This window comes from Mustelus asterias, chromosome 12, assembly GCF_964213995.1.
Source record: "Mustelus asterias chromosome 12, sMusAst1.hap1.1, whole genome shotgun sequence".
Classification (NCBI taxonomy): Eukaryota; Metazoa; Chordata; class Chondrichthyes; order Carcharhiniformes; family Triakidae; genus Mustelus; species Mustelus asterias.
The window spans coordinates 110,907,882-110,934,920 of NC_135812.1; the positions used below are offsets into that span (position 1 = coordinate 110,907,882).

Here is a 27,039-nt window from a genome sequence, read left to right on the forward strand (position 1 = left end):
TGATAATTCCCCTGGGCCTGATGGGTTGTATCCCAGGATATTAAAGGAGTAGCTGCACAGATAGCTCGGCTCACCCACTCACATCTTTCCTTTTGTATTGGTACTGAGAATATCCCCCACTATCATCCAACAGCACCTACCCCACCCTGGCACTGACAGTGACCGAATGATCACTGCCTCATGGGCCGCACAAAGGCACAGTGGTTAGTGCTGCTGCCTCACAGCGCTAGGGACCCGGGTTCGATTCCTGGCTCGGGTCACTGTGTGTGTGAAGTCTGCACATTCTCCCCGTGTCTGCGTCGGTTTCCTCCGGGTGCTCCGGTTTCCTCCCACAGTCCAAAGATGCGCTGGTTAGGTGGATTGGCCGTGCTAAATTCTCCCAAACAGGTGCCGGAGTGTGGCGACTAGGGGATTTTCACAGTAACTTCATCGCAGTGTTAATGTAAGCCTACTTGTGACTAATAAATAAACTTTAAACTTGAATGCATTCCCTTGGGATCATTAATGAGCAAATTCTTCACCATATTCCCAGCTACATTGAGTCTTTGTCAATGCTGATTTTGAAAATGATTTGTTTTTGTGTTAATTGTGTTTCTAAATTTGAATATAGAATATAATACATTCTATTCACTGAGGAATGTCAAAGTACTGATTCTTCACTTTGTTAATCAGAATCTATTTCAATTAAAAATAAGCTGTGATTCTGAGCTGCTGTGTGGTTTGTGTGGGATATTTGGTGTGTGACTAACTGCTCCAGGGTCTACCCTAGGGGATGGGAAAGCTCTCTGCGGCCGCTTGGCTTCACCAGTGCGCAGTGCTCACGGCAACTGGGAATAGTCAGTCTGTCAATGAGGATGTGATGAGTGAACACCACCAGAATGTTCAGCTGATCAGAGAGAGCCAGCATGGATTTGGGACAGGTAGACCATGCCTGCCCAAGTGGAATCAGTGGTTTGATGAGGTGACCAGTGTAGGGGATGGGGAATGGGGGGTGCGGAGGGTGGGGGATGGGGGGGTGCGGAGGGTGGGGGATGGGGGGGGTGCGGAGGGTGGGGGATGGGGGGGTGCGGAGGGTGGGGGATGGGGGGGTGCGGAGGGTGGGGGATGGGGGGGTGCGGAGGGTGGGGGATGGGGGGGTGCGGAGGGTGGGGGATGGGGGGGTGCGGAGGGTGGGGGATGGGGGGGTGCGGAGGGTGGGGGATGGGGGGGTGCGGAGGGTGGGGGATGGGGGGGTGCGGAGGGTGGGGGATGGGGGTGCGGAGGGTGGGGGATGGGGGGGTGCGGAGGGTGGGGGATGGGGAGGTGCGGAGGGTGGGTGATGGGGAGGTGCGGAGGGTGGGTGATGGGGGGTGCGGAGGGTGGGGGGTGCGGAGGGTGGGGGATGGGGGGGTGCGGAGGGTGGGGGATGGGGAGGTGCGGAGGGTGGGGGATGGGGGGTGCGGAGGGTGGGGGATGGGGAGGTGCGGGGGATGGGGGGTGCGGAGGGTGGGGGATGGGGAGGTGCGGAGGGTGGGGGATGGGGAGGTGCGGGGAATGGGGGGTGCAGGATGGGGAGGTGTGGGGGATGGGGGGTGCGGAGGGTGGGGGATGGGGAGGTGCGGGGGATGGGGGGTGCGGAGGGTGGGGGGGTGGGGAGAGGGTGTGAAGGGTGGGGAGGGAGTGCGGGGGTGGGGGTGGATGCACGGCTGGGCAGAATCTCAGTTATGATGTGGAGATGCCGGCGTTGGACTGGGGTAAACACAATAAGAAGTCTCACAACACCAGGTTAAAGTCCAACCCTTTAACCTGGTGTTGTGAGACTTCTTACTGTGTCTCCCAGTTCCACGGGCTGGATGTTGTATGAAGAATTCCTCACTGAGTGCGACCCGACACCATGAGACCTCATGGGGACCAGAGACGGTGTTTCAGACGCCCAGAGCAACTCGCTCCTGGCTGAGCTGACTTGATTTGATTTATTATTGTCACATGTATTAACATACAGTGAAAAGTATTGTTTCTTGTGCGCTATACAGACAAAACATACCGTTCATAGAGAAGGAAAGGAGAGAGTGCAGAATGTAGTGTTACAGTCATAGCTAGGGTGTAGAGAAAGATCAACTTAATGCGAGGTAGGTCCATTCAAAAGTCTGACGGCAGCAGGGAAGAAGATGTTTTGAGTCGGTTGGCACGTGACCTCAGACTTTTGTATCCTTTTCCCGACGGAAGAAGGTGGAAGAGAGAATGTCCGGGGTGCGTGGGGTCCTTAATTATGCTGGTTGCTTTGCCGAGGCAGCGGGAAGTGTAGACAGAGTCAATGGATGGGAGGCTGGTTTGCGTGATAGATTGGGCTACATTCACAACCCTTTGTAGTTCCTTGCGGTCTTGGGCAGAGCAGGAGCCCAGACCAAGCTGTGTTACAACCAGAAAGAATGCTTTCTATGAGACATCTGTAAACGTTGGTGAGAGTCACAGCTGAGATGCCAAATTTCCGTAGTCTTCTGAGAAAGTAGAAGTATTGGTGGGCTTTCTTAATTATAATGTCAGCATGGGGGGACCAGGACAGGTTGTCGGTGATCTGGACACCTAAAAACTTGAAGCTCTCGACCCTTTGTACTTCATCCCCATTGATGTCGACAGGGACATGTTCTCCTTTGAGACCTTGGCCGGGAATGGTAAAGTGAGGCCAGGAATTTTATCCACTGAGCTACCCACTGTTCAGATTGGCCACTTGTTCTCGAGTCCCAGCAGCCCCAGAGCCTCAGTCCCCAGAGTCCAAGACTATGGGGGGGTTTGGGGGGGTGGGGTGCACGTCCAGGGGCCACCCTTTGACAGGTGATCGAGGTTTCCCTGTCCCTCCCCAATCCAGAGTCACCTTTTGGGCTTCGTTCACACCCTGAACACCTCCTGCCAGCCTGAAAAATGAAACTAAAGGTTGTAGCAGCCAGGAGCCTAAGGCAAGTCCATCCATGGGGCTTGTGCCCCCCCCCCCCCAACCCCTCCAGCGAGGAGTATAACATTCTGTGTGAAATAGCCACCAACATCACAACAGCAGATAACTAGCTTCGTCACCTTCTGGAGTTTAGAAGGTTCTGCTCTGTGTCCCTTTGTTAAGTTACAATGAGATATTTACTCCATTTCCTATATTATAATCGTGAATATATTTCCGTAAACTCCCATCTTGAAGTAGAAAAGTTCATCAACTTTGCTTCCAATTTCCATCCCTGTCTCACCTTAATGCGGTGTATCTCAGACAATTCCCTTCCTTGACGTCTCTAACTATATTTAGAGTCAGAGAGTCATAGAGGTATACAGCATGGAAACAGGTCCTCCGGCCCAACTTGTCCATGCTGCTCTTTTTTTTAAACCCTTAAGTTAATCCCATTTGCCCGCATTTGGCCCATACCCCTCTATACCTATCTTACCCATGTAACTATCTAAATGCTTTTTCAAAGATAAAATTGTACCCGCCTCTACTACTACTTCTGGCAGCTTGTTCCAGACACTCACCACCCTCTGTGTTAAAAAATTGCCCCTCTGGACACTTGTGCCTCTCCCCTCTCACCTTAAACCTATGCCCTCTAGTTTTAGAATCCCCTACCTTTGGGAAAAGATATTGACTATCTACCTTGTCTATGCCCCTCATTATTTTATAGACCTCTATAAGGTCACCCCTCAGCCTCCTATGCTCCAGAGAAAAAAGTCCCAGTCTATCCAGCCTCTCCTTATAACTCAATCCATCAAGTCCCGGAGCATCCCAGTAAATCTTTTCTGCACTCTTTCTAGTTTAATAATATCCTTTCTATAATAGGGTGACCAGAACTGTACACAGTATTCCAAGTGTGGCCTTACCAATGTCTTGTACAACTTTAACAAGATGTCCCAACTCCTGTATTCAATGTTCTGACCGATGAAACCAAGCATGCCGAATGCCTTCTTCACCACTCTGTCCACCTGTGACTCCACTTTCAAGGAGCTGTGAACATGTACTCCTAGATCTCTTTGTTCTGTAACTCTCCCCAACGCCCTACCATTAACTGAGTATTTCTGGAGATAGATTGTCTAATAATGTACATTATAAACCCGCTGACTCCCTCAGTTACAGCTGAATACAGCTCCTCACACCCCATTCCCGTATGGACCCCATCCCATTATCCCAGTTTCCTCACTTCTGACTTGGAAAACAGTGCTTCTGACATGTCCGTCTGTTTACCAATTGAGGTTCCCCCCACTGTAGTTGACGGCACTGAACTGTATTTGACCAATCTCCCACATCTTTGCCCTCACCCCTTCCCAGAGCCAGGACTGGGTCCCTCTTGTCCTCACTTTCCACCTCACCAGCTTCTGCGTTCAAAGGACCATCCTCTGCCATTCTGCGAACTCCAGCACGATGCCACCACCAAACACATTCCTCCCCCAGAGCCCCCACCCTGGGCTGGTTTCCACAGGGACCACTCCCTCCGTGACTCTCCCACTCCTCCGTTGCCCTGAACCCTTCATCTCCTTCCCACAGCACCTTCCAATGTAATCACTGAAGATGCAGCACCTGTCCCTTTATCTCCCCCTCCTCAATGCCCAAGGACCCAAACATTCCTTTCAGGTGAAGCAGTTTCACTTGAACCTCCTTCAATGTGGTTCATTGTATTCGCTACTTCCAATGCAGTTTCCTCTGCATTGGGGACACTGAGGGCAGGCTGGGTTAGGGTTTGTGGAAGGGTTTTTCCAGCCTCCCGCTCTCTCTCTGATGGGAGGTTCTGGATATTCAGACTCTGACCGGCTCCGGTTTCCAGCAAAGGCTGCATTAATTTCTTTGAATTTCATCATTAACCATTTGACAGAAACCCGCGGTTCAAATGGGAATTCCTGCCGATTCCATGGTGAATTTTGGTGATTTTTGGGTGATTTGTGGGTGAATTTTTGGGAGATTTTTTTGGTGATTTTTGGTAATTTTTTTGGTGATTTTTGGGTGTTTTTTGGTGATTTTTGGGTGTTTTTTGGTGATTTTTGGGTGATTTTTGGTGATTTTGCTGCATTGAGGGCGGTCTTGGGGTGTTGAAGGGTTTGAGCTGGGTTTATCTGCAGGGATTTCCCAGGCTCTCGCTCCCGGTTTTGGGAAACTTTTCCCACTTTCCCGGGAAATGAATCCGGGTCCAATTTAAATCCGGATTAAAATGCGTGACGGGAGCGCGCGCGGCCGCAGCCCCGGGAACGCGCTTTGCAGAGATCGGCCTAAAAACCGGGAACACCCGGGAGGAGAGACCGGGAACACCCGGGAGGAGAGACCGGGAAAACCCGGGAGGAGAGACCGATCCTGGAGCCGGAAAACCGGGAATGGGAGCTTTAAGCAGCCGCCAAGAAGCCGGGGTGGAGGAGCTGGACATCCCGGCGGGATCGGTGTACAGATACCCTCCCAAATCCGGTAAGGACCGGGAAACACCGGGAATGGCAGAGAAAATCACCCGGGATTGGAGACACTGTAACCGGGGGGGATTGGAGACACTGTAACCGGGGGGATTGGAGACACTGTAACCGGGGGGATTGGATACGCTGTAACCGGGGGGATTGGAGACACTGTAACCGGGGGGATTGGATACACTGTAACCGGGGGGATTGGAGACACTGTAACCGGGGGGGATTGGAGACACTGTAACCGGGGGGGATTGGAGACACTGTAACCGGGGGGGATTGGAGACACTGTAACCGGGGGGATTGGAGACACTGTAACCGGGGGGATTGGAGACACTGTAACCGGGGGATTGGAGACACTGTAACCGGGGGGATTGGAGACACTGTAACCGGGGGGATTGGATACACTGTAACCGGGGGGATTGGAGACACTGTAACCGGGGGGATTGGAGACACTGTAACCGGGGGATTGGATACACTGTAACCGGGGGGATTGGAGACACTGTAACCGGGGGGATTGGAGACACTGTAACCGGGGGGATTGGAGACACTGTAACTGGGGGATTGGAGACACTGTAACCGGGGGGATTGGAGACACTGTAACCGGGGGATTGGAGACACTGTAACTGGGGGATTGGAGACACTGTAACCGGGGGGATTGGATACGCTGTAACCGGGGGGATTGGAGACACTGTAACCGGGGGATTGGAGACACTGTAACCGGGGGGATTGGATACGCTGTAACCGGGGGGATTGGAGACACTGTAACCGGGGGGATTGGAGACACTGTAACGGGGGGATTGGATACACTGTAACCGGGGGATTGGAGACACTGTAACCGGGGGGATTGGAGACACTGTAACCGGGGGATTGGAGACACTGTAACCGGGGGGATTGGAGACACTGTAACCGGGGGGATTGGAGACACTGTAACCGGGGGGATTGGAGACACTGTAACGGGGGGATTGGATACACTGTAACCGGGGGGATTGGAGACACTGTAACCGGGGGGATTGGATACACTGTAACCGGGGGGATTGGAGACACTGTAACCGGGGGGATTGGAGACACTGTAACCGGGGGGATTGGATACACTGTAACGGGGGGATTGGATACACTGTAACCGGGGGGATTGGATACACTGTAACCGGGGGGATTGGATACACTGTAACCGGGGGGATTGGAGACACTGTAACCGGGGGGATTGGAGACACTGTAACCGGGGGGATTGGATACACTGTAACCGGGGGGATTGGATACACTGTAACCGGGGGGATTGGAGACACTGTAACCGGGGGGATTGGATACGCTGTAACCGGGGGGATTGGAGACACTGTAACCGGGGGGATTGGATACGCTGTAACCGGGGGGATTGGATACGCTGTAACCGGGGGGATTGGATACGCTGTAACCGGGGGGATTGGATACGCTGTAACCGGGGGGATTGGATACGCTGTAACCGGGGGGGATTGGATACGCTGTAACCGGGGGGATTGGATACGCTGTAACCGGGGGGATTGGAGACACTGTAACCGGGGGGATTGGATACACTGTAACGGGGGGATTGGATACACTGTAACCGGGGGGATTGGAGACACTGTAACCGGGGGGATTGGAGACACTGTAACTGGGGGGGATTGGATACACTGTAACCGGGGGGATTGGAGACACTGTGCCTGGGGGGATTGGATACACTGTACCCGGGGGGATTGGATACACTGTAACCGGGGGGATTGGAGACACTGTAACCGGGGGGGATTGGAGACACTGTAACCGGGGGGGATTGGAGACACTGTAACCGGGGGGATTGGAGACGCTGTAACCGGGGGGATTGGATACACTGTAACCGGGGGGATTGGATACACTGTAACCGGGGGGATTGGATACACTGTACCCGGGGGGATTGGATACACTGTACCCGGGGGGATTGGATACACTGTAACCGGGGGGATTGGATACACTGTACCCGGGGGGATTGGATACACTGTACCCGGGGGGATTGGATACACTGTAACCGGGGGGATTGGAGACACTGTAACCGGGGGGGATTGGAGACACTGTAACCGGGGGGATTGGATACACTGTAACCGGGGGGATTGGATACACTGTAACCGGGGGGATTGGATACACTGTACCCGGGGGGATTGGATACACTGTACCCGGGGGGATTGGATACACTGTACCCGGGGGGATTGGATACACTGTAACCGGGGGGATTGGAGACACTGTAACCGGGGGGGATTGGAGACACTGTAACCGGGGGGGATTGGAGACACTGTAACCGGGGGGATTGGATACACTGTAACCGGGGGGATTGGAGACACTGTAACCGGGGGGATTGGATACACTGTAACCGGGGGGATTGGAGACACTGTAACCGGGGGGATTGGATACACTGTAACCGGGGGGATTGGATACACTGTAACTGGGGGGGATTGGAGACACTGTAACCGGGGGGATTGGAGACACTGTAACCGGGGGGATTGGAGACACTGTAACCGGGGGGATTGGAGACACTGTAACCGGGGGGATTGGAGACACTGTAACCGGGGGGATTGGAGACACTGTAACCGGGGGGATTGGAGACACTGTACCTGGGGGGATTGGATACACTGTACCCGGGGGGATTGGATACACTGTAACCGGGGGGATTGGAGACACTGTAACCGGGGGGATTGGAGACACTGTAACCGGGGGGATTGGAGACACTGTAACCGGGGGATTGGAGACACTGTAACCGGGGGGATTGGATACACAGTAACCGGGGGGATTGGAGACACTGTAACCGGGGGGATTGGAGACACTGTAACCGGGGGGATTGGATACACTGTAACCGGGGGGATTGGAGACACTGTAACCGGGGGGTTGGATACACTGTAACCGGGGGGATTGGAGACACTGTAACCGGGGGGATTGGATACGCTGTAACCAGGGGGATTGGAGACACTGTAACCGGGGGGATTGGATACGCTGTAACCGGGGGGATTGGATACGCTGTAACCGGGGGGATTGGATACGCTGTAACCAGCGTGGGCGGGGAATTGCATACAAAGAACAGTACAACACAGGAAACAGGCCCTTCGGCCCTCCAAGCCTGTGCCACTCCTTGGTCCAACTAGACCATTCGTTTGTATCCCTCCATTCCCAGGCTGCTCATGTGACTATCCAGGTAAGTCTTAAACAATGCCAGCGTGTCTGCCTCCACCACCCTACTTGGCAGCGCATTCCAGGCCCCCACCACTCTCTGTGTAAAAAACGTCCCTCTGATATCTGAGTTACACTTCGCCCCTCTCACTTTGAGCCCGTGACCCCTCGTGATCATCACCTCTGACCTGGGAAAACGCTTCCCACTGTTCAGCCTATCTATACCCTTCATAATCTTGTACACCTCTATTAGATCTCCCCTCATTCTCCGTCTTTCCAGGGAGAACAAGCCCAGTTTACCCAATCTCTCCTCATAGCTAACACCCTCCATACCAGGCAACATACTGGTAAACCTTCTCTGCACTCTCTCTAAAGCCTCCACGTCCTTCTGGTAGTGCGGCGACCAGAACTGGACGCAGTACTCCAAATGTGGCCTAATCAGCGTTCTATACAGCTGCAACATCAGACTCCAGCTTTTATACTCTATACCCCATCCTATAAAGGCAAGCATACCATATGCCTTCTTCACCACCTTCTCCATCTGTGTTGCCACCTTCAAGGATTTGTGGACTTGCACACCAAGGTCCCTCTGTGTTTCTATACTCCTGATGACTCTGCCGTTTATTGTATAACTCCTCCCTACATTCGTTCTTCCAAAATGCATCACTTCGCATTTATCTGGATTAAATTCCATCTGCCATTTCTCCGCCCAATTTTCCAGCCTATCTATATAGAACATAGAACAGTACAGCACAGAACAGGCCCTTCGGCCCACGATGTTGCGCCGAGCTTTATCTGAAACCAAGATCAAGCTATCCCACTCCCTATCATCCTGGTGTGCTCCATGTGCCTATCCAATAACCGCTTAAATGTTCCCAAAGTGTCTTGACTCCACTATCACTGCAGGCAGTCCATTCCACACCCCAACCACTCTCTGCGTAAAGAACCTACCTCTGATATCCTTCCTATATCTCCCACCACGAACCCTATAGTTACATCCTGCTGTATTGTCCGACAATGTTCATCGCTATCCGCAAGTCCAGCCATCTTTGTGTCATCCGCAAACTTGCTGATAACGCCAGTTACACCTTCTTCCAAATCATTTATATATATCACAAATAGCAGAGGTCCCAGTACAGAGCCCTGCGGAACACCACTGGTCACAGACCTCCAGCCGGAAAAAGACCCTTCGACCACTACCCTCTGTCTCCTATGGCCAAGCCAGTTTTCTACCCATCTAGCCACCTCTCCTTGTATCCCATGAGCCTTAACCTGCTTAACCAACCTGCCATGAGGGACTTTGTCAAATGCCTTACTGAAATCCATATAGACGACATCCACGGCCCTTCCTTCGTCAACCGTTTTTGTCACTTCCTCAAAAAACTCCACTAAATTTGTAAGGCACGACCTCCCTCTTACAAAACCATGCTGTCTGTCACTAATGAGATTGTCCCGTTCTAAATGCACATACATCCTGTCTCTAAGAATCCTCTCCAACAACTTCCCCACCACGGACGTCAAGCTCACTGGCCTATAATTACCCGGGTTATCCTTGCTACCCTTCTTAAATAACGGTACCACATTCGCTATCCTCCAATCCTCAGGGACCTCACCTGTGTCCAATGAAGAGACAAAGATTTCCGTCAGGGGCCCAGCAATTACATCTCTTGTCTCCCTGAGCAGTCTCGGATAGATGCCATCAGGCCCTGGGGATTTGTCAGTTTTAATGTTACCTAAAAAACCTAACACTTCCTCCCTTGTAATGGAGATTCTCTCTAATGGGTCAACACCTCCCTCTGAGATATTCCCAGTCAACAAGTCCCTCTCCTTTGTGAATACCGATGCAAAGTATTCATTTAGGATCTCCCCTATTCCCTTGGGTTCTAAGCATAATTCCCCTCCTTTGTCCCTGAGAGGTCCACTTTTTCCCTGACAACTCTTTTGTTCCTAACATATGAATAAAATGCCTTAGGATTCTCCTTAATCCTGTCTGCCAAGAACATTTTGTGACCTCTTTTTGCCCTTCTAACTCCCCGTTTGAGTTCTTTCCTACTGTCTCTATTCCTCCAGAGCTCCATCTGTTTTCAGTTGCCTGGACCTAACATATGCCTCTTTTCTTTTTGATCAGATCCTCAATTTCCCTGGTTATCCACCGCTCTCGAATCCTACCTTTCCTATCCTTCCTTTTTACAGGCACATGCCTGTCCTGCAGCCTTATCAACTGTTCCTTAAAAGACTCTCACGTGCCAGACGTGGACTTACCCCCGAACAGCCTCTCCCAATCAACGGCCACCAATTCCTGCCTAATCCGGCTATAGTTAGCCTTCCCCCAATTTACCACCCTACCCTTAGGACAACACTTGTCCTTGTCCATTACTATCCTAAAGTTAACAGAGTTGTGGTCACTATTTGCCACATGTTCCCCTACCGAAACTTTGACGACCTGACCGGGCTCATTTCCCAGAACTAGATCCAGTATAGCCCCCTCTCTAGTTGGGCTATCTACATACTGTTCCAAAGAACCTTCCAGTACGCATTTTACAAATTCCTCCCCGTCCAGACCCCCAGCCCTAAGCACTTTCCAGTCTATACCAGGGAAATTGAAGTCTCCCACTACAACAACCCTATTTTTTCTGCACCGATCCAGAATCTCCTGACATATCTGTTCTTCCACTGGAACTACAGCTCGAGGATCTTTGTCTGGTTAGGGAAAATGAGGAGGTGATAGACAGGAGCTATCAGCAGGTGCTCACACCAGGGCCACGGGAGGCAGACAAGTGGGTAACGTCCAGGAAGGGGAAAGCTCGGGTGATAGAGAGCACCCCGGTGGATGTGCCCCTTCACAATAAGTACTCCTGTCTGGGTACTGCTGAGGGGGACAGCCCGCCTGGGGGAAGCAGCAGTGGCCGTGTCTCTGGAGCAGAGTCCGGCCCTGTAACTCAGAGGGCTAAGGAAAGGAGGAGGAAGGCAGTGTTAATCGGGGACTCGACAGTAAGGGGGTCGGACAGGCGTTTTTGCGGAGGCAGACGGGAGTCTCAGATGGTGGTCTGCCTCCCTGGTGCCGGGATCCGGGATGTCTCTGATCGTGTCCCAGATATCCTGAGGTGGGAGGGAGAGGAGCCAGAGGTCATGGTACATATTGGTACCGCTGACATAGGTAGGAAGAGGGAAAGGGTCATGAAAAGAGAATATAGGGAGTGAGGTAGACAGTTGGGAAGGAGGAACGCAAAGGTAGTAATCTCAGGGTTGCTGCTTGTGCCACGGGAAAGTGAGAGCAGGAATGGAGAGAGGTGGAGGATGAATGCGTGGCTGAGGGACTGGAGCGGGGGGCAGGGATTCAGGTTCCTGGATCATTGGGACCTCTTTAGGGGCAGGTGTGACCTGTACAAAAAAAACGGGTGGCACTTGAATCCCAGGGGGACCAATATCCTGGCAGGAAGGTTGGCTAAGGCTACTGGGGAGACTTTAAACTAGAAAGGTTGGGGGGAGGGAATCGAGATGAGGTGACTGGGAGCGAGGAGGGTAGCCCGCAAGTAGAGAGGGATTGTAGACAGCGTAAGAGGGAGAATAGACGGGTGATGGAGAAGGGGAGAGCTCAGACCAATGGTTTGAGATGTGTCTATTTTAACGCCAGGAATGTAGTGAATAAAGTGGATGAGCTTAGAGTGTGGATCAATGCTTGGAAGTGTGATGTGGTGGCCATTACGGAGACTTGGGGATAGGGACAGGACTGGATACTTCAGGTGCCGGGTTTCAGATGTTTCAGAAAGGACAGAGAGGGAGGCAGAAGAGGCGGGGGGGAGGGGGAGAGGCACTGCTGATCAGGGATAGTGTCACAGCTGTAGAGAAGGTGGAAGCCGTGGAGGGATTGTCTACGGAGTCTCTGTGGGTGGAGGTTCGGAGCGGGAAGGGGTCGATAACTTTGCTGGGTGTTTTCTACAGGCTGCCCAATAGTAACAGGGATGTTGAGGAGCAGATAGGGAAACAGATCCTGGAGAGATGTACTAATAACAGGGTTGTCGTGATGGGAGATTTTAATTTCCCAAACATTGATTGGAATATCCCTAGGGTAAGGGGTTTGGATGGGGAGGAGTTTGTTAGGTGTGTTCAGGAGGGTTTCCTGACACAGCATGTGGATAAACCTACAAGAGGAGAGGCTGTACTCGATCTGGCTAATGAGCTTGGACAGGTGTCGGATCTCTCAGTGGGGGAGCATCTTGGGGATAGTGATCATAACTCTATCTCCTTTACGCTAGCATTGGAAAGAGATAGGATCAGGCAAGCTAGGAAAGTGTTTATCTGGAGTAAGGGGAAATATGAAGCCATCAGGCAGGAGATTAGAGGCGTAAATTGGAAGGAGGCATTCTCGAGGGAAAGTACCGAAGTAAGGTGGCAGATTTTCAAGGATGCATGACAACGTTCCGATGAGACGGGGGCTGTTGGTAGGTTATGGGAACCGTGGTGCACAAAAGCTGCGCTGAACCTAGTCAAAAAGAAAAGGAAAGCGTACAAAAGGTTCAGAGAGCTAGGCGATGATAGAGATCGAGATGAGTATACGGCTTGGAGGAAGGGACTTAAGAAAGAAATTAGGAGAGCCAGAAGGGGTCACGAGAAGGCCTTGGTAGGTAAGATTAAGGAGAACCCTAAGGCGTTCTAAAAATATGTGACGAGTAAAAGGATGAGATGTGAAGGAATAGGACCGATAAAAGGTGAAGGTGAGAAAGTCTGTACAGAACCGGAAGAAATAGCAGAGGTGCTTAATGACTATTTTATCTCGGTATTCACGGTGGAAAAAGACCTGGGTGGTTGTACTACAGGATTGAGGTGGACTGAAAAGATTGAGTATGTGGACATTAAGAAAGAGGATGTGTTGGAAATTCTGAATAGCATCAAGATAGATAAGTCGCCGGGACCGGATGGGATGTACCCCAGGTTACTGTGGGAGACGAGGGAAGAGGTTGCAGAGCCTCTGGCGATGATCTTTGCGTCATCGATGGAGACGGGAGAGGTTCTGGAGGATTGCGGATGTGGTTCCTATATTCTAGAAAGGGAATAGGGATAGCCCAGGAAATTACTGACTGGTGAGTCTAACCTCAGTGGTTGGTAAGTTGATGGAGAAGATCCTGAGGGACAGGATTTACGAACATTTAGAGAAGTTTAGTCTGCTCAAAAGTAGTCAGCACGGCTTTACCAAAGGCAAATCGTGCCTTACGAGCCTGGTGGAGTTCTTTGAAAATGTGACTAAACACATTGACGAAGGAAAAAGTGGTGGATGTGGTTTACATGGACTTCAGCAAGGCGTTCGATAAGGTCCCCCATGCAAGACTTCTCGAGAAAGTGAGAGGGCATGGGATCCAAGGGGCTGTTGCCTTGTGGATCCAGAACTGGCTTGCCTGCAGAAGGTAGAAAGTGGTTGAGGATGGGTCTTTTTCTGAATGGAGGTCGGTCACCAGTGGAGTGCCCCAGGGATCTGTTCTGGGACCCTTGTTGTTTGTCACTTTCATAAATGACCTGGATGAGGAAGTGGAGGGATAGGCTGGTAAGTTTGCCGACGACACGAAGGTTGGTGGTGTTGTGGGTAGGTTGGAGGGATGTCAGAAGCTGCAGCGTGACATAGATAGGATGCAAGACTGGGCAGAGAAGTGGCAAATGGACTTCAACCCGGATAAATGTGTAGTGGTCCATTTTGGCAGGTCAAATGGGATGAAGGAGTACAATATAAAGGGAAAGACTCTTAGCAGTGTAGAGGATCAGAAGGACCTTGGGGTCCGAGTCCATAGGACTTTTAAATCGGCCTCGCAGGTCGAGGAGGTGGTTAAGAAGGCGTATGGTGTGCTGGCCTTCATCAATCGAGGGATTGAGTTTAGGAGTTGGGAGATAATGATGCAGCTTTATAAGACCCTCGTCAGACCCCACTTGGAGTACTGTGCTCAGTTCTGGTCGCCTCATTACAGGAGGGATGTGGAAATGATTGAAAGGGTGCAGAGAAGATTTACAAGGATGTTGCCTGGATTGGTTGGCATGCCTTATGAGGATAGGTTGAGGGAGCTCGGTCTTTTCTCCTTGGAGAGACAAAGGATGAGAGGTGACCTGATAGAGGTGTACAAGATGTTGAGAGGTATAGATTGGGTGGATTCTCGGAGGCTTTTTCCCAGGACTGAAATGGCTGCTATGAGAGGACACAGGTTTAAGGTGCTGGGGAGTAGGTACAAAGGAGATGTCAGGGGTAAGTTTTTCACTGAGGGTGGTGGGTGAGTGGAATCGGCTGCCGTCAGTGGTGATGGAGGCAAACTCGATAGGGTCTTTTAAGAGACTTCTGGATGAGTACATGGGACTTAATAGGATTGAGGGTTATAGGTAAGCCTATATATAAGCCTAGGTAGGTAGGGACATGACCGACGCAACTTGTGGGCCGAAGGGCCTGTTTGTGCTGTATGTTTTCTATGTTCTATGTTCTATTGTCAGAGAATACAGCAGGATATAGATAGGCTGGAAAATTGGGCAGAGAAATGGCAGATAGAATTTAATCCAGATAAATGCGAAGTGATGCATTTTGGTAGATCTAATGCAGGGGGGAGCTATACAATAAATGGCAGAACCATCAGGAGTATAGACACACAGAGGGATCTGGGTGTGCAAGTCCACAGATCCTTAAAGGTGGCAGCACAGGTGGAAAAGGTGGTGAAGAAGGCATATGGCATGCTTGCCTTTATTGGACGGGGCATAGAGTATAAAAGTTGGCATATGATGTTGCGGTTATATAGAACGTTGGTTCGGCCACATTTGGAATACTGCGCCCAGTTCTAGTCGCCACACTACCAGAAGGACATGGAGGCTTTGGAGAGAGTACAGAGGAGGTTTACCAGGATGTTGCCTGGTATGGAGGGTATTAGCTATGAGGGGAGATTGGGTAAACTGGAGTTGTTCTCTCTGGAAAGACGGAGGTTGAGGGGCGATCTAATAGAAGTTTATAAAATTATGAAGGGCATAGATAGGGTGAACTGTGGGAAGCTTTTTCCCAGGTCAGAAATGACAAACACAAGGGGTCACAAGTTCAAGGTAAGAGGGGCAAGGTTCAATACAGATATGCGGGGGACGTATTTTACACAGAGGGTGGTGGGGGCCTGGAATGCACTCCCAAGCAAGGTGATTGAGGCAGACACGCTAGGATCATTTAAGACTTATCTAGATAGCCACCGGAACAGACTGGGAATAGAGTGATACAAACGGATGGTCTATTTAGGAACACATGGTCAGTGCAGGCTTGGAGGGCCGAAGGGCCTGTTCCTGTGCTGTATTGTTCTTTGTTTTTTGTTTGTTCTAAGTGAGTGGGCGAGGGTCCGGCAGATGGAGTACAATGTTGGTAAATGTGAGGTCATCCATTTTGGTAGGAATAACAGCAAAATGGACTATTATTTAAATGGTGAAAAATTGCAGCATGCTGCTGTGCAGAGGGACCTGGGTGTCCTTCTACAAGTCACAAGGAGTTGGTTTGCAGGTGCAGCAGGTAATTAAGAAGGCAAATGGAATTTTGTCCTTCATTGCTAGAGGGATGGAGTTTAAAAACAGCGAGGTTATGTTGCAGCTGTATAAGGTGCTGGTGAGGCCACACCTGGAGTACTGTGTACAGTCTCCTTACTTGAGAAAGGATATACTGGCACTGGAGGGGGTGCAGAGGAGATTCACTAGGTTGATTCTGGAGTTGAGAGTTGGCTTATGAGGAGAGAGTGAGTAGACTGGGGCTATACTCATTGGAATTCAGAAGAATGAGGGGAGATCTTATGGAAACATATAAGATTATGAAGGGAATAGATAAGATAGAAGCAGGGAAGTTGTTTCCACTGGCGGGTGAAACTAGAACTAGGGGGCATAGCCTCAAAATAAGGGGGAGCAGATTTAGGACTGAGTTGAGGAGGAACTTCTTCACCCAAAGGGTTGTGAATCTGTGGAATTCTCTGCCCAGTGAAGCAGTTGAGGCTACCGCATTGAATGTTTTTAAGGCAAGGATAGATACATTTTTGAACAATAAACGAATTAAGGGTCATGGTGAGCGGGCGGGTAAGTGGAGCTGAGTCCATGAAAAGATCAGCCATGATCTTATTGAATGGTGGAGCAGGCTCGAGGGGCCAGATGGCCGACTCCTGCTCCTAGTTCTTATGTTCTTATGATTGGATACACTGTAACTCTCGCACCCTCTATCCCAGTGTCTTCCTGTCCCGCTCTCAGCTTTCTGTTAGCTCACCAATCCTCTATCCTCGCTAATTTGCTACCTCCAAACCTGCAGCTCTTATTTTGTGAAGTAACTTTTCATCAGGCACCTTTGTAGATCCAAGTACACCACGTCTACAGGTTCTCCTCACCATTGCCAAGTACACCACGTCTACAGGTTTTCCATTGAAGGAGTCAGTGGAGACACAGCCCTGCGAACTCCGAGTGCCCCACTGTCAACCCATGCTCCAATGAGCTGTGATTGGCTGCAGGCAGGACCTCTGCGCCTCAGAAAGGGCCCAATGACCTTCTTCTGCTCGGATTTTCTCGGTTTCTAACCAGCCTGAGGCAGAGTGATGGAGCCGGAGGACCCGGTCAGCGCCAAGACTCCCAGCACCCATCTTGGAAAAACAAAGTGGGGTTGCTGGGAGGGTGGTGGGGGGGGGGGGGGGGGTGGTGTTGGGGGTGGGGGGGGGGGCGGTTTCTTTACTGGTTGGGAGAAATTTGATAGTCCACTGATATATTGCTGTGCAGGTGGGTGTTAGAGATACTGAAATCAGTCATCATTAAAACCCAGAGACACCGCATTTCTAACAAGGTGTTGCGTTTTGAAGAGGTTTTGATTTGCAAGTTCTCCTGCGGGAAATCTAATGGTGACTCAGAAATTAGTTACATTGCAATGTTAGAATCAATTTCCCTTTCATTGGCTTTGTCAACATTTCCAATCGCACAGACACTGAACCTCACACAGCTTCCACAGTTTGACCTCTGGCTCTGGACACTCGGTCTAAGCCGGAGATGAGTATTTGCCGTTTGATTCTCACTCAGACATGCGTTCTCTGCTCTTTCAGGCAATTACTTTGCGAGTCATTTCATCATGGGAGCTCAGACATTTGACTCCACTCATCCTGAAGGCTACTTGTTTGGAGAGAACAGTGACCTGAATTTCCTGGGAATTCGCCCAGTAGCTGTAAGTATTGTATGTGTGTGTACTATACACATGATGTGGAGATGCCAGCGTTGGACTGGGGTAAGCACGGTAAGTGGGTCAAAGTCCAACAGGTTTATTTGGTAGCACGAACTTTCGGAACGCTGCTCCTCACCTGATGAAGGAGCGGCGCTCCGAAAACTCGTGCTACCAAATAAACCTGTTGGACTTTAACTTGTGTTGTGAGACTATTTAATGTGCTATACACAGTGTGAGAACTGTACATACCGTGCGTACTGCATTTTGTGCGTGCATTGTAGACAGTGTAATATCATAGAAACATAGAAAAACTACAGCACAAACAGGCCCTTCGGCCCACAAGTTGTGCCGAACACATCCCTACCTTCTAGACCTACCTATAACGCTCCATCCTATTAAGCTCCATGTACTCATCCAGGAGTCTCTTAAAAGACCCTATTGAGTTTGCCTCCACCACCACTGACGGCAGCCGATTCCACTCGCCCACCACCCTCTGTGTGAAAAACTTACCCCTAACATCTCCCCTGTACCTACTCCCCAGCACCTTAAACCTGTGTCCTCTCGTAGCAGCCATTTCCACCCTGGGAAAAAGCCTCTGAGAGTCCACCCGATCTATGCCTCTCAACATCTTATACACCTCTATTAGGTCACCTCTCATCCTTCGTCTCTCCAAGGAGAAAAGACCGAGCTCCCTCAGCCTATCCTCATAAGGCATGCCACTCAATCCAGGCAACATCCTTGTAAATCTCCTCTGCACCCTTTCAATCTTTTCCACATCCTTCCTGTAATGAGGCGACCAGAACTGGGCACAGTATCTAATTGCATTAAGAGAATGAACTGCCCATATTGTGCCTCGGAGATCAGGAATCATCTCCGAGCCAATGGATTTGCTGTTGTGGACTTTCCCCAGCAACCAACAGCATCTCATTTTACATCTGACCAGACCTGCACAAACGTGCTGAGACCCACGCAAACACACACGGGTCCCTGGCGCAGTGGTTAGTGCTGCTGCCTCACAGCGCCAGGGACCCAGGTTCGATTCCCGGCTTGGGTCACCATCTGTGTGGAGTTTGCATGTTCTCCCCGTGTCTACGTAGGTTTCCTCCGCGTGCTCCGGTTTCCTCCCACAGTCTGAAAGACGTGCTGGTTAGGTGCATTGACCGTGCTAAATTGCCCCTTAGTTTCCAGGTTAGGAGGATTGGGGTAAATATGTGGGGTTACGGGGGAAGAGGGTCTGGGTAAGATGCTCTGTTGGAGAGTCAGTGCAGACTCGATGGGCCGAATGGCCTCTCTTTGCACTGTCGGGATTGTATGATTGTATCCAGTGGGTTCTGCACTCTCTGTTTAGTGTCAGGCATTTACAGCCTTTTAAAAATGTGATTTTTAAGTTAGTGAGATCATAGAATAATTAAAATGCTGCCCTTTAGTCTGGCTTCAACAATCAGCATGTAGATCGAGTGCAGATAGTAGGCTGGTTACCCTGGTAACGGAGCTAAGCTGTGACCTCGCAGATGACATTTCCATACGAGTGTGCAGAGGTCACAATTATTAGTGTTAAAAATAACAACTCAATCATGAGAGTGTGCTGCCTTTACCTGGTGTAGGGTAGAACACAGAGCGATCCTAGTCTCTATCCCCAGCTTGGCTCACTCGGATCATTCATACACAGGGTTAGAAGCTCCCAGCTCCCAAACCACTAGGTTGAACTTGCCAATGGATTGCACTGTGATGTCTTCATTCTTCACACAGTCTGTCCACTCACACAGTTAGAAGTCTCACAACACCGTGCTAAAGCTCGTGCTACCAAATAAACCTGTTGGACTTTAACCTGGTGTTGTGAGACTTCTAACTGTGCTTACCCCAGTCCAACACCGGCGCATCTCCACATCATCACTCACAAAGAGCCAGAGGCGTGTCGGCCCTAGGTGCTATCAGCCAGTCCTGATGAGCTGTGAATAACACTGGTTTAAGTTAATTCCGGGATTGAGCCTCGGAGATACAAAGGTAGCATTTCGTACAATTCCTTAGACTTTCCTGTTGAACCTTTCATTGTTGGTGGATTTTCCAAAAGCCAGGGGCAGCTAAGAGCAGTTGGTCTCGAGTTAAGATAGGCCGGACTAGGTAAGAATAGCAGATTAAAATGAAGTTTTTTATGACACTCCAGCTGCTTTGTTGTCAGCTCTCCTGGAAATGACTATTTCAGGAGTTGGAGGGATATGGTCCCCAGAAGGGTAGAGGGTTTTAGTTAAGTTGGGCAGCAGGGTCGGTACAGGCTTGGAGGGCCGAAGGGCCTGTTCCTGTGCTGTAATTTTCTTTGTTCTTTGTGGAATGGAAGGTGAATCTCTCTGACTGCCCGAGTGAGAATCTCACTGCAAAGAGAAGGCCATTCAGCCTATCACGTTTCTGGCAGCTCTTTGAAAGAACAATCCCATTAGGCCGACTCTCCTCCTCCTCCCCCCAATCCTGTAAATCTTTCCCTGTCACACATTTACCCAATTCCTTTTTGAAATTTCCAATGGAATCTGTTCCTATTGTGTCCTCAGGAAACACATTCCGGATCACAACAACTTGCTGCTTCACCTTAAACCTCTGCCTCTCTGGTTAGTGACTCTCCTTGCTTACTTTATCAAAACCCAAATTGTGAATACGTCCATTAAATCTGCACTGAATCTCCAGTGTCCCATGGAAAATAAAACACCTCCTCCTGCCTCCTCGGCTTCAGCAAGTTTTAATGATTCTTCCTGTCAGGTAAAGGATCGCAATGATGACCTTCCCAACTTGTCCACCCAGAGATTCCTGTAACTGCATCCCTGTCTGTTTCTGCTCAAACTTTGTACCATTTATACTCGACACAGAGGCTGGGATTCCCCGACTGTGTTAAATTCTCCATTCCCACTGCCACTGGACTGGAGAATTCAGGCCATTCTCTCTGCGCTGCTATATCTGAATGTGCTTTTGCTGTTAAACTTACTGCTGTCTGTGACTGAAGTTCCACCCACAGGATTTTTCGATTCTGATGCCACATTCCAATAGGGAAACTCTCTTCTGGTGCATTGATTGGAACATTTTCTGCTTCTTGTCCTTTTCCAGTTTCCATATGCTGCCCCTCCCCCTCAGGATCCAGTCAAGACATTGCGGAGTCTGATAAACATCCGGAAAGACACTCTGAGATTGGTCAAGTAAGTGATTTGAATTGTGAGAGTGTTGATGCACACTGACTGCAAATATCTGAGTAATAGAGTGAGTTGTGACAGCAACCGAAACGTGCACAGAGCATGGTATAGGAAGCGCGCTGTGCTGCATGGTATAGGACACAGCACCGTGCTGCATGGAATAGGACGCAGCACCGCGCTGCATGGTATAGCAAGCGCGCTGTGCTGCATGGTATAGGAAGCGCGCTGTGCTGCATGGTATAGGACGCAGCACCGTGATGCATGGTACAGGACGCAGCAATATGCTGCGTGGTATAGGAAGCGCGCTGTGCTGCATGGTATAGGAAGCAGCACCGTGCCGCATGGTATAGGAAGCAGCACCATGATGCATGGTATAGGACGCAGCACTATGCTGCATGGTATAGGACACAGCACCGTGCTGCATGGTATAGGAAGCGCACTGTGCTGCATGGTATAGGAAGCAGCGCTGTGCCGCATGGTACAGGACGCAGCGCCGTGATGCATGGTATAGGACGCAGCACTATGCTGCATGGTATAGGAAGCAGCACCGTGCCGCATGGTATAGGAAGCGTGCTGTGCTGCATGGTATCGGAAGCGCGCTGTGCTGCATGGTATCGGAAGCGCGCTGTGCTGCATGGTATAGGAAGCGCGCTGTGCCGCATGGTATAGGAAGCAGTGCTGTGCCGCATGGTATAGGAAGCGCGCAGTGCTGCATGGTATAGGAAGCAGTGCTGTGCCGCATGGTATAGGAAGCGCGCTGTGCTGCATGGTATCGGAAGCATGCTGTGCTGCATGGTATAGGACGCGCTGTGCCGCATGGTATAGGAAGCAGCACCGTGCTGCATGGTATAGGAAGTGCGCTGTGCTGCATGGTGTAGGAAGCAGCACCGTGCTGCATGGTATAGGAAGCGCGCTGTGCCACATGGTATAGGAAGTGTGCTGTGCCGCATGGTATAGGAAGCGTGCTGTGCCGCATGGTATAGGAAGCAGCACCGTGCAGCATGGTATAGGAAGCGCGCTGTGCCACATGGTATAGGAAGCAGCACCGTGCTGCATGGTATAGGAAGCGCGCTGTGCCACATGGTATAGGAAGCGGCTGTGCTGCATGGTATAGGAAGCGCGCTGTGCCGCATGGTATAGGAAGCGCGCTGTGCCACATGGTATAGGAAGCAGCACCGTGCTGCATGGTATAGGAAGTGCGCTGTGCTGCATGGTATAGGAAGCGCGCTGTGCTGCATGGTATTGGAAGTGCACTGTGCTGCATGGTATAGGAAGCAGCGCTGTGTCGCATAGTATAGGAAGCGCGCTGTGCTGCATGGTATAGGGAGCAGCGCTGTGCCGCATGGTATAGGAAGCGCGCTGTGCTGCATGGTATAGGAAGCAGCACCGTGCCGCATGGTATAGGAAGCAGCACTGTGCCGCATGGTATAGGACGCAGCACCGTGATGCATGGTATAGGATGCCGCACTATGCTGCATGGTATAGGAAGCGCACGGTGCCACATGGTATAGGAAGCGCACCGTGCTGCATGGAATAGGACGCAGCACCGTGCTGCATGGTATAGCAAGCGTGCTGTGCTGCATGGTATAGGATGCAGCATCGTGATGCATGGTATAGGACGCAGCACCGTGCTGCATGGTATAGGACGCAGCACTGTGATGCATGGTACAGGACGCATCACTATGCTGCATGGTATAGGAAGCGCGCTGTGCCGCTTGGTATAGGAAGCGCGCTGTGCCGCATGGTATAGAAAGCGCGCTGTGCTGCATGGTATAGGAAGCGCACTGTGCTGCATGGTATCGGAAGCGCGCTGTGCTGCATGGTATAGGAAGCGCGCTGTGCTGCATGGTATAGGAAGCGCGCCGTGCTGCATGGTATCGGAAGCGCACTGTGCTGCATGGTATCGGAAGCGCGCTGTGCTGCATGGTATAGGAAGCGCGCTGTGCTGCATGGTATAGGAAGCGCGCTGTGCTGCATGGTATCGGAAGCGCGCTGTGCTGCATGGTATAGGAAGCGCGCTGTGCCGCATGGTATCGGAAGCGCGCTGTGCCACCTGGTATAGGAAGCGCACTGTGCTGCATGGTATAGGAAGCAGCGCTGTGCCACATGGTATAGGAAGTGCGCTGTGCCGCATGGTATAGGAAGCGCGCTGTGCCGCATGGTATCGGAAGCGCGCTGTGCCATCTGGTATAGGAAGCGCACTGTGCTGCATGGTATAGGAAGCAGCGCTGTGCCACATGGTATAGGAAGTGCGCTGTGCCGCATGGTATAGGAAGCGCGCTGTGCTGCATGGTATCGGAAGCGCGCTGTGCTGCATGGTATCGGAAGCGCGCTGTGCTGCATGGTATATGAAGCGCGCTGTGCTGCATGGTATAGGAAGTGCGCTGTGCTGCATGGTATAGGAAGTGCGCTGTGCTGCATGGTATAGGAAGCGCGCTGTGCTGCATGGTATAGGAAGCGCGCTGTGCTGCATGGTATAGGAAGCGCGCTGTGCTGCATGGTATAGGAAGCGCGCTGTGCTGCATGGTATAGGAAGCGCGCTGTGCTGCATGGTATAGGAAGCGCGCTGTGCCGCATGGTATAGCTGCCTCTGCCAGCCTGTTTTTGTTCATTTTGGAGCAGTTTAATTTTGCTCACACTCTGTGGAAGTCTCGATGAGTCCGTTGGTCAAAAACAGATGCTGACTGCCCGAAAACTTTCCTGCTTTCCAGATGCGCTGAGGAGGTGAAGAATGTTGGGGAAGAGATTCCCAAACCCAAAATCTGTTACAATGTGGAATTTACCTTTGATGCAGATGCACGGGTCGCCATCACCATCTATTACCAGGCAACGGAGGACTTTCAGAATGGGTGCGCGAGGTGAGGGTGCTTTGATTTAATTTAATTTATTATTGCCACATGTATCAGTATACAATGAAAAGTATTGTTTCTTGCGCGTTATACAGACAATGCATACTGTTCATAGAGAAGGAAACGAGAGAGTGCAGAATGTAGTGTTACAGTCATAGCTAGGGTGTAGAGAAAGATCAACTTAATGCACGGTGGGTCCATTCAAAAGTCTGACAGCAGCAGGGAAGAAGCTGTTCTGGAGTCGGTTGGTATGTGACCTCAGACTTTTGTATCTTTTTCCCGACGGAAGAAGGTGGAAGAGAGAATGTCCGGGGTGCGTGGGGTCCTTGATTATGCTGGCTGCTTTCCTGAGGCAGCGGGAAGTGTAGACAGAGTCAATGGATGGGAGGCTGGTTTGCGTGATGGATTGGGCTACATTCACGACCTTTTGTAGTTCCTTGCGGTCTTGGGCAGAGCAGGAGCCATACCAAGCTGTGATACAACCAGAAAGAATGCTTTCTATGGTGCATCTGTAAAAGTTGGTGAGACTCATAGCGGACATGCCAAATTTCATTAACCTCCTGAGAAAGTAGAGGCGTTGGTGGGCTTTCTTAACTAGTGTCGGCATGGGGGGACCAGGACAGGTTGTTGGTGATCTGGACACCTAAAAACTTGAAGCTCTCAATGATTTCCACTTCATCCCCATTGATGTAGACAGGGGCATGTTCTCCTTTACGCTTCCTGAAGTTGATGACAATCTCCTTTGTTTTGTTGACATTGAGGGAGAGATTATTGTTGCCGCACCAGTTCACCAGATTCTCTATCTCATTCCTGTACTCTGTCTCATCATTGTTTGAGATCCGACCCACTACGGTGGTGTCATCAGCAAACTTGAAAATCGAATTGGAGGGGAATTTGGCCGCACAGTCATAGGTGTATAAGGAGTATAGTAGGGGGCTGAGAACACAGCCTTGTGGGGCACCGGTGTTGAGGATGATCGTGGAGGAGGTGTTGTTACCTATCCTTACTGACTGTGGTCTGTGTGTTCGGAAGTTCAGAATCCAGTCGCAGAGGGAGGAGCCAAGGCCCAGGTGATCTTTGAGTTTGGAGATGAATTTTGTAGGAAAAATAGCGTTGAAGGCTGAGCTGTAGTCAATAAATGGGAGTCTGACATCGGTGTCCTTGTTATCTAGGTGTTCCAGGGTTGAGTGCAGGGCCAAAGAAATGGCGTCTGCTGTGGACCTGTTGCGGCGATAGGCGAACTGTAGTGAATGCCGGCAATTTGGGAGGCTGGAATTGATTTGTGCCGTGACTAACTTGCTGCCATGAGAGGTGTGTTGCCATGGGAAGCAGTGGTTGGTTTTGAGGTGTTTCAGTCTGATCCAGGTTCAGGGAAATACAGAAAGTGCAGAATGAAAACAGCAACAAGATGAGGCAGAAAACATGACTGAGCCTGGAGCTGAGATCCTAACAGTACCCAATCGCTCAGGGGGGTGTTTGCGCTGGGCGTGCGCTGCCCAATCGCTCAGGGGGGGGTGGGGGTTGCGGAGGGGGTGGGGGTGTTGCTGGGGGGGGGGTTGCGGAGGGGGTGGGGGGGGGGGTTGCGGAGGGGGTGGGGGGGGGGGTTGCGGAGGGGGTGGGGGGGGGGGTTGCGGAGGGGGTGGGGGGGGGGGTTGCGGAGGGGGTGGGGGGGGGGGTTGCGGAGGGGGTGGGGGGGGGGGTTGCGGAGGGGGTGGGGGGGGGGTTGCGGAGGGGGTGGGGGGGGGTTGCGGAGGGGGTGGGGGGGGGTTGCGGAGGGGGTGGGGGGGGGTTGCGGAGGGGGTGGGGGGGGTTGCGGAGGGGGTGCGGGGGATTGTGGGGGGGGGTTGCGGAGTGGGTGGGGGGGTTGCTGGGGGGGGTTGCGGAGGGGATGGGGGGGTTGCTGGGGGGGGTTGCGGAGGGGATGGGGGGGTTGCTGGGGGGGGTTGCGGAGGGGGTGGGGGGGTTGCTGGGGGGGGTTGCGGAGGGTGTGGGGGGGTTGCTGGGGGGGGTTGCGGAGGGTGTGGGGGGGTTGCGGGGGAGGGTGTGGGGGGGTTGCGGGGGAGGCGGGGGAGGGTGTGGGGGGGTTGCGGGGGGGGTGGGGGGTTGCGGAGGGGGTGGGGGGAGGCGGGGGGTTTGCGTGTTACTCCAGGATCTTGACGCTGCTTCTCTGCTCTGGGTGTTTGCAGTTACACAGCGAGAGACCACTCGCTCCAATCAGAAACGGTACATTATAAACGTGGAGTTTGCCAACAGTTCTGTTTGCCCTCTCACACCATTGACCCATCTGATTGGATGGAGGAGGAGGTAAGAATTTTCATCAATTTCCACATTCCTGGCTGTTATTCCAGCAATAATGGAAGATCAAACCTCCAGTTAGAAAAGGCAAGAATGAGAGAATTGCTGAGATCTCAGAGGGTAATAGGGGGCTGGAGGAGGTTACAGAGATAGGGAGGGGGTGTAGGGGCTGGAGGAGGTTACAGAGATAGGGAGGGGTGTAGGGGCTGGAGGAGGTTACAGAGATAGGGAGGGGGTGTAGGGGCTGGAGGAGGTTACAGAGATAGGGAGGGGTGTAGGGGCTGGAGGAGGTTACAGAGATAGGGAGGGGTGTAGGGGCTGGAGGAGGTTACAGAGATAGGGAGGGGTGTAGGGGCTGGAGGAGGTTACAGAGATAGGGAGGGGTGTAGGGGCTGGAGGAGGTTACAGAGATAGGGAGGGGTGTAGGGGCTGGAGGAGGTTACAGAGATAGGGAGGGGTGTAGGGGCTGGAGGAGGTTACAGAGATAGGGAGGGGGTGTAGGGGCTGGAGGAGGTTACAGAGATAGGGAGGGTGTCGGGGTTGGAGGAGGTTACGAGATAGGGAGAGGTGCAGGGGCTGGAGGAGGTTACAGAGATAGGGAGGGGTGTAGGGGCTGGAGGGGTTACAGAGATAGAGAGGAGTGTAGGGGCTGGAGGAGGTTACAGAGAGTGAGGGGGTAGGGGCTGGAGGAGGTTACAGAGATAGGAGGGGTGTAGGGGCTGGAGGAGGTTACAGATAGAGAGGGGTGGGGGAGTAGGGGGAGGGCTGGAGGGAGTTTTACAGAGATAGAGGAGGTGGTAGGGCTGGAGGTTACAGAGATAGGGAGGGGATGTAGGGGCTGGAGGAGGTTACAGAGATAGGGAGGGGTGTGAGGGGCTTGAGGAGTTTACAGAGATAGAACATAGCACAGTACAGCACAGTACAGGCCCTTCGGCCACGATGTTGTGCCGAACCTTTTCCAAAACTAAGATCAAGCTATCCCACTCCCTATCATTCTGGTTTGTGCTCATGTGCCTATCCA

At 51.7% G+C, this 27,039-nt stretch overlaps 1 protein-coding gene across 1 annotated transcript in view; it reads left to right on the forward strand.

Moving 5' to 3' along the window:
- The first annotated feature begins 5,229 nt into the window (after positions 1 to 5,229).
- Positions 5,230 to 27,039, forward strand: part of rnf157 (ring finger protein 157) — a 102,823-nt gene continuing 81,013 nt past the window's right edge. Inside the window, exons 1-5 of the mRNA XM_078226078.1 lie at positions 5,230 to 5,395; positions 17,586 to 17,704; positions 20,792 to 20,880; positions 23,586 to 23,732; positions 25,910 to 26,027. Of these exons, the coding sequence (XP_078082204.1) occupies positions 5,308 to 5,395; positions 17,586 to 17,704; positions 20,792 to 20,880; positions 23,586 to 23,732; positions 25,910 to 26,027 (561 nt within the window). The 5' untranslated portion in view covers positions 5,230 to 5,307. The remainder of the gene's footprint in view (positions 5,396 to 17,585; positions 17,705 to 20,791; positions 20,881 to 23,585; positions 23,733 to 25,909; positions 26,028 to 27,039) is intronic.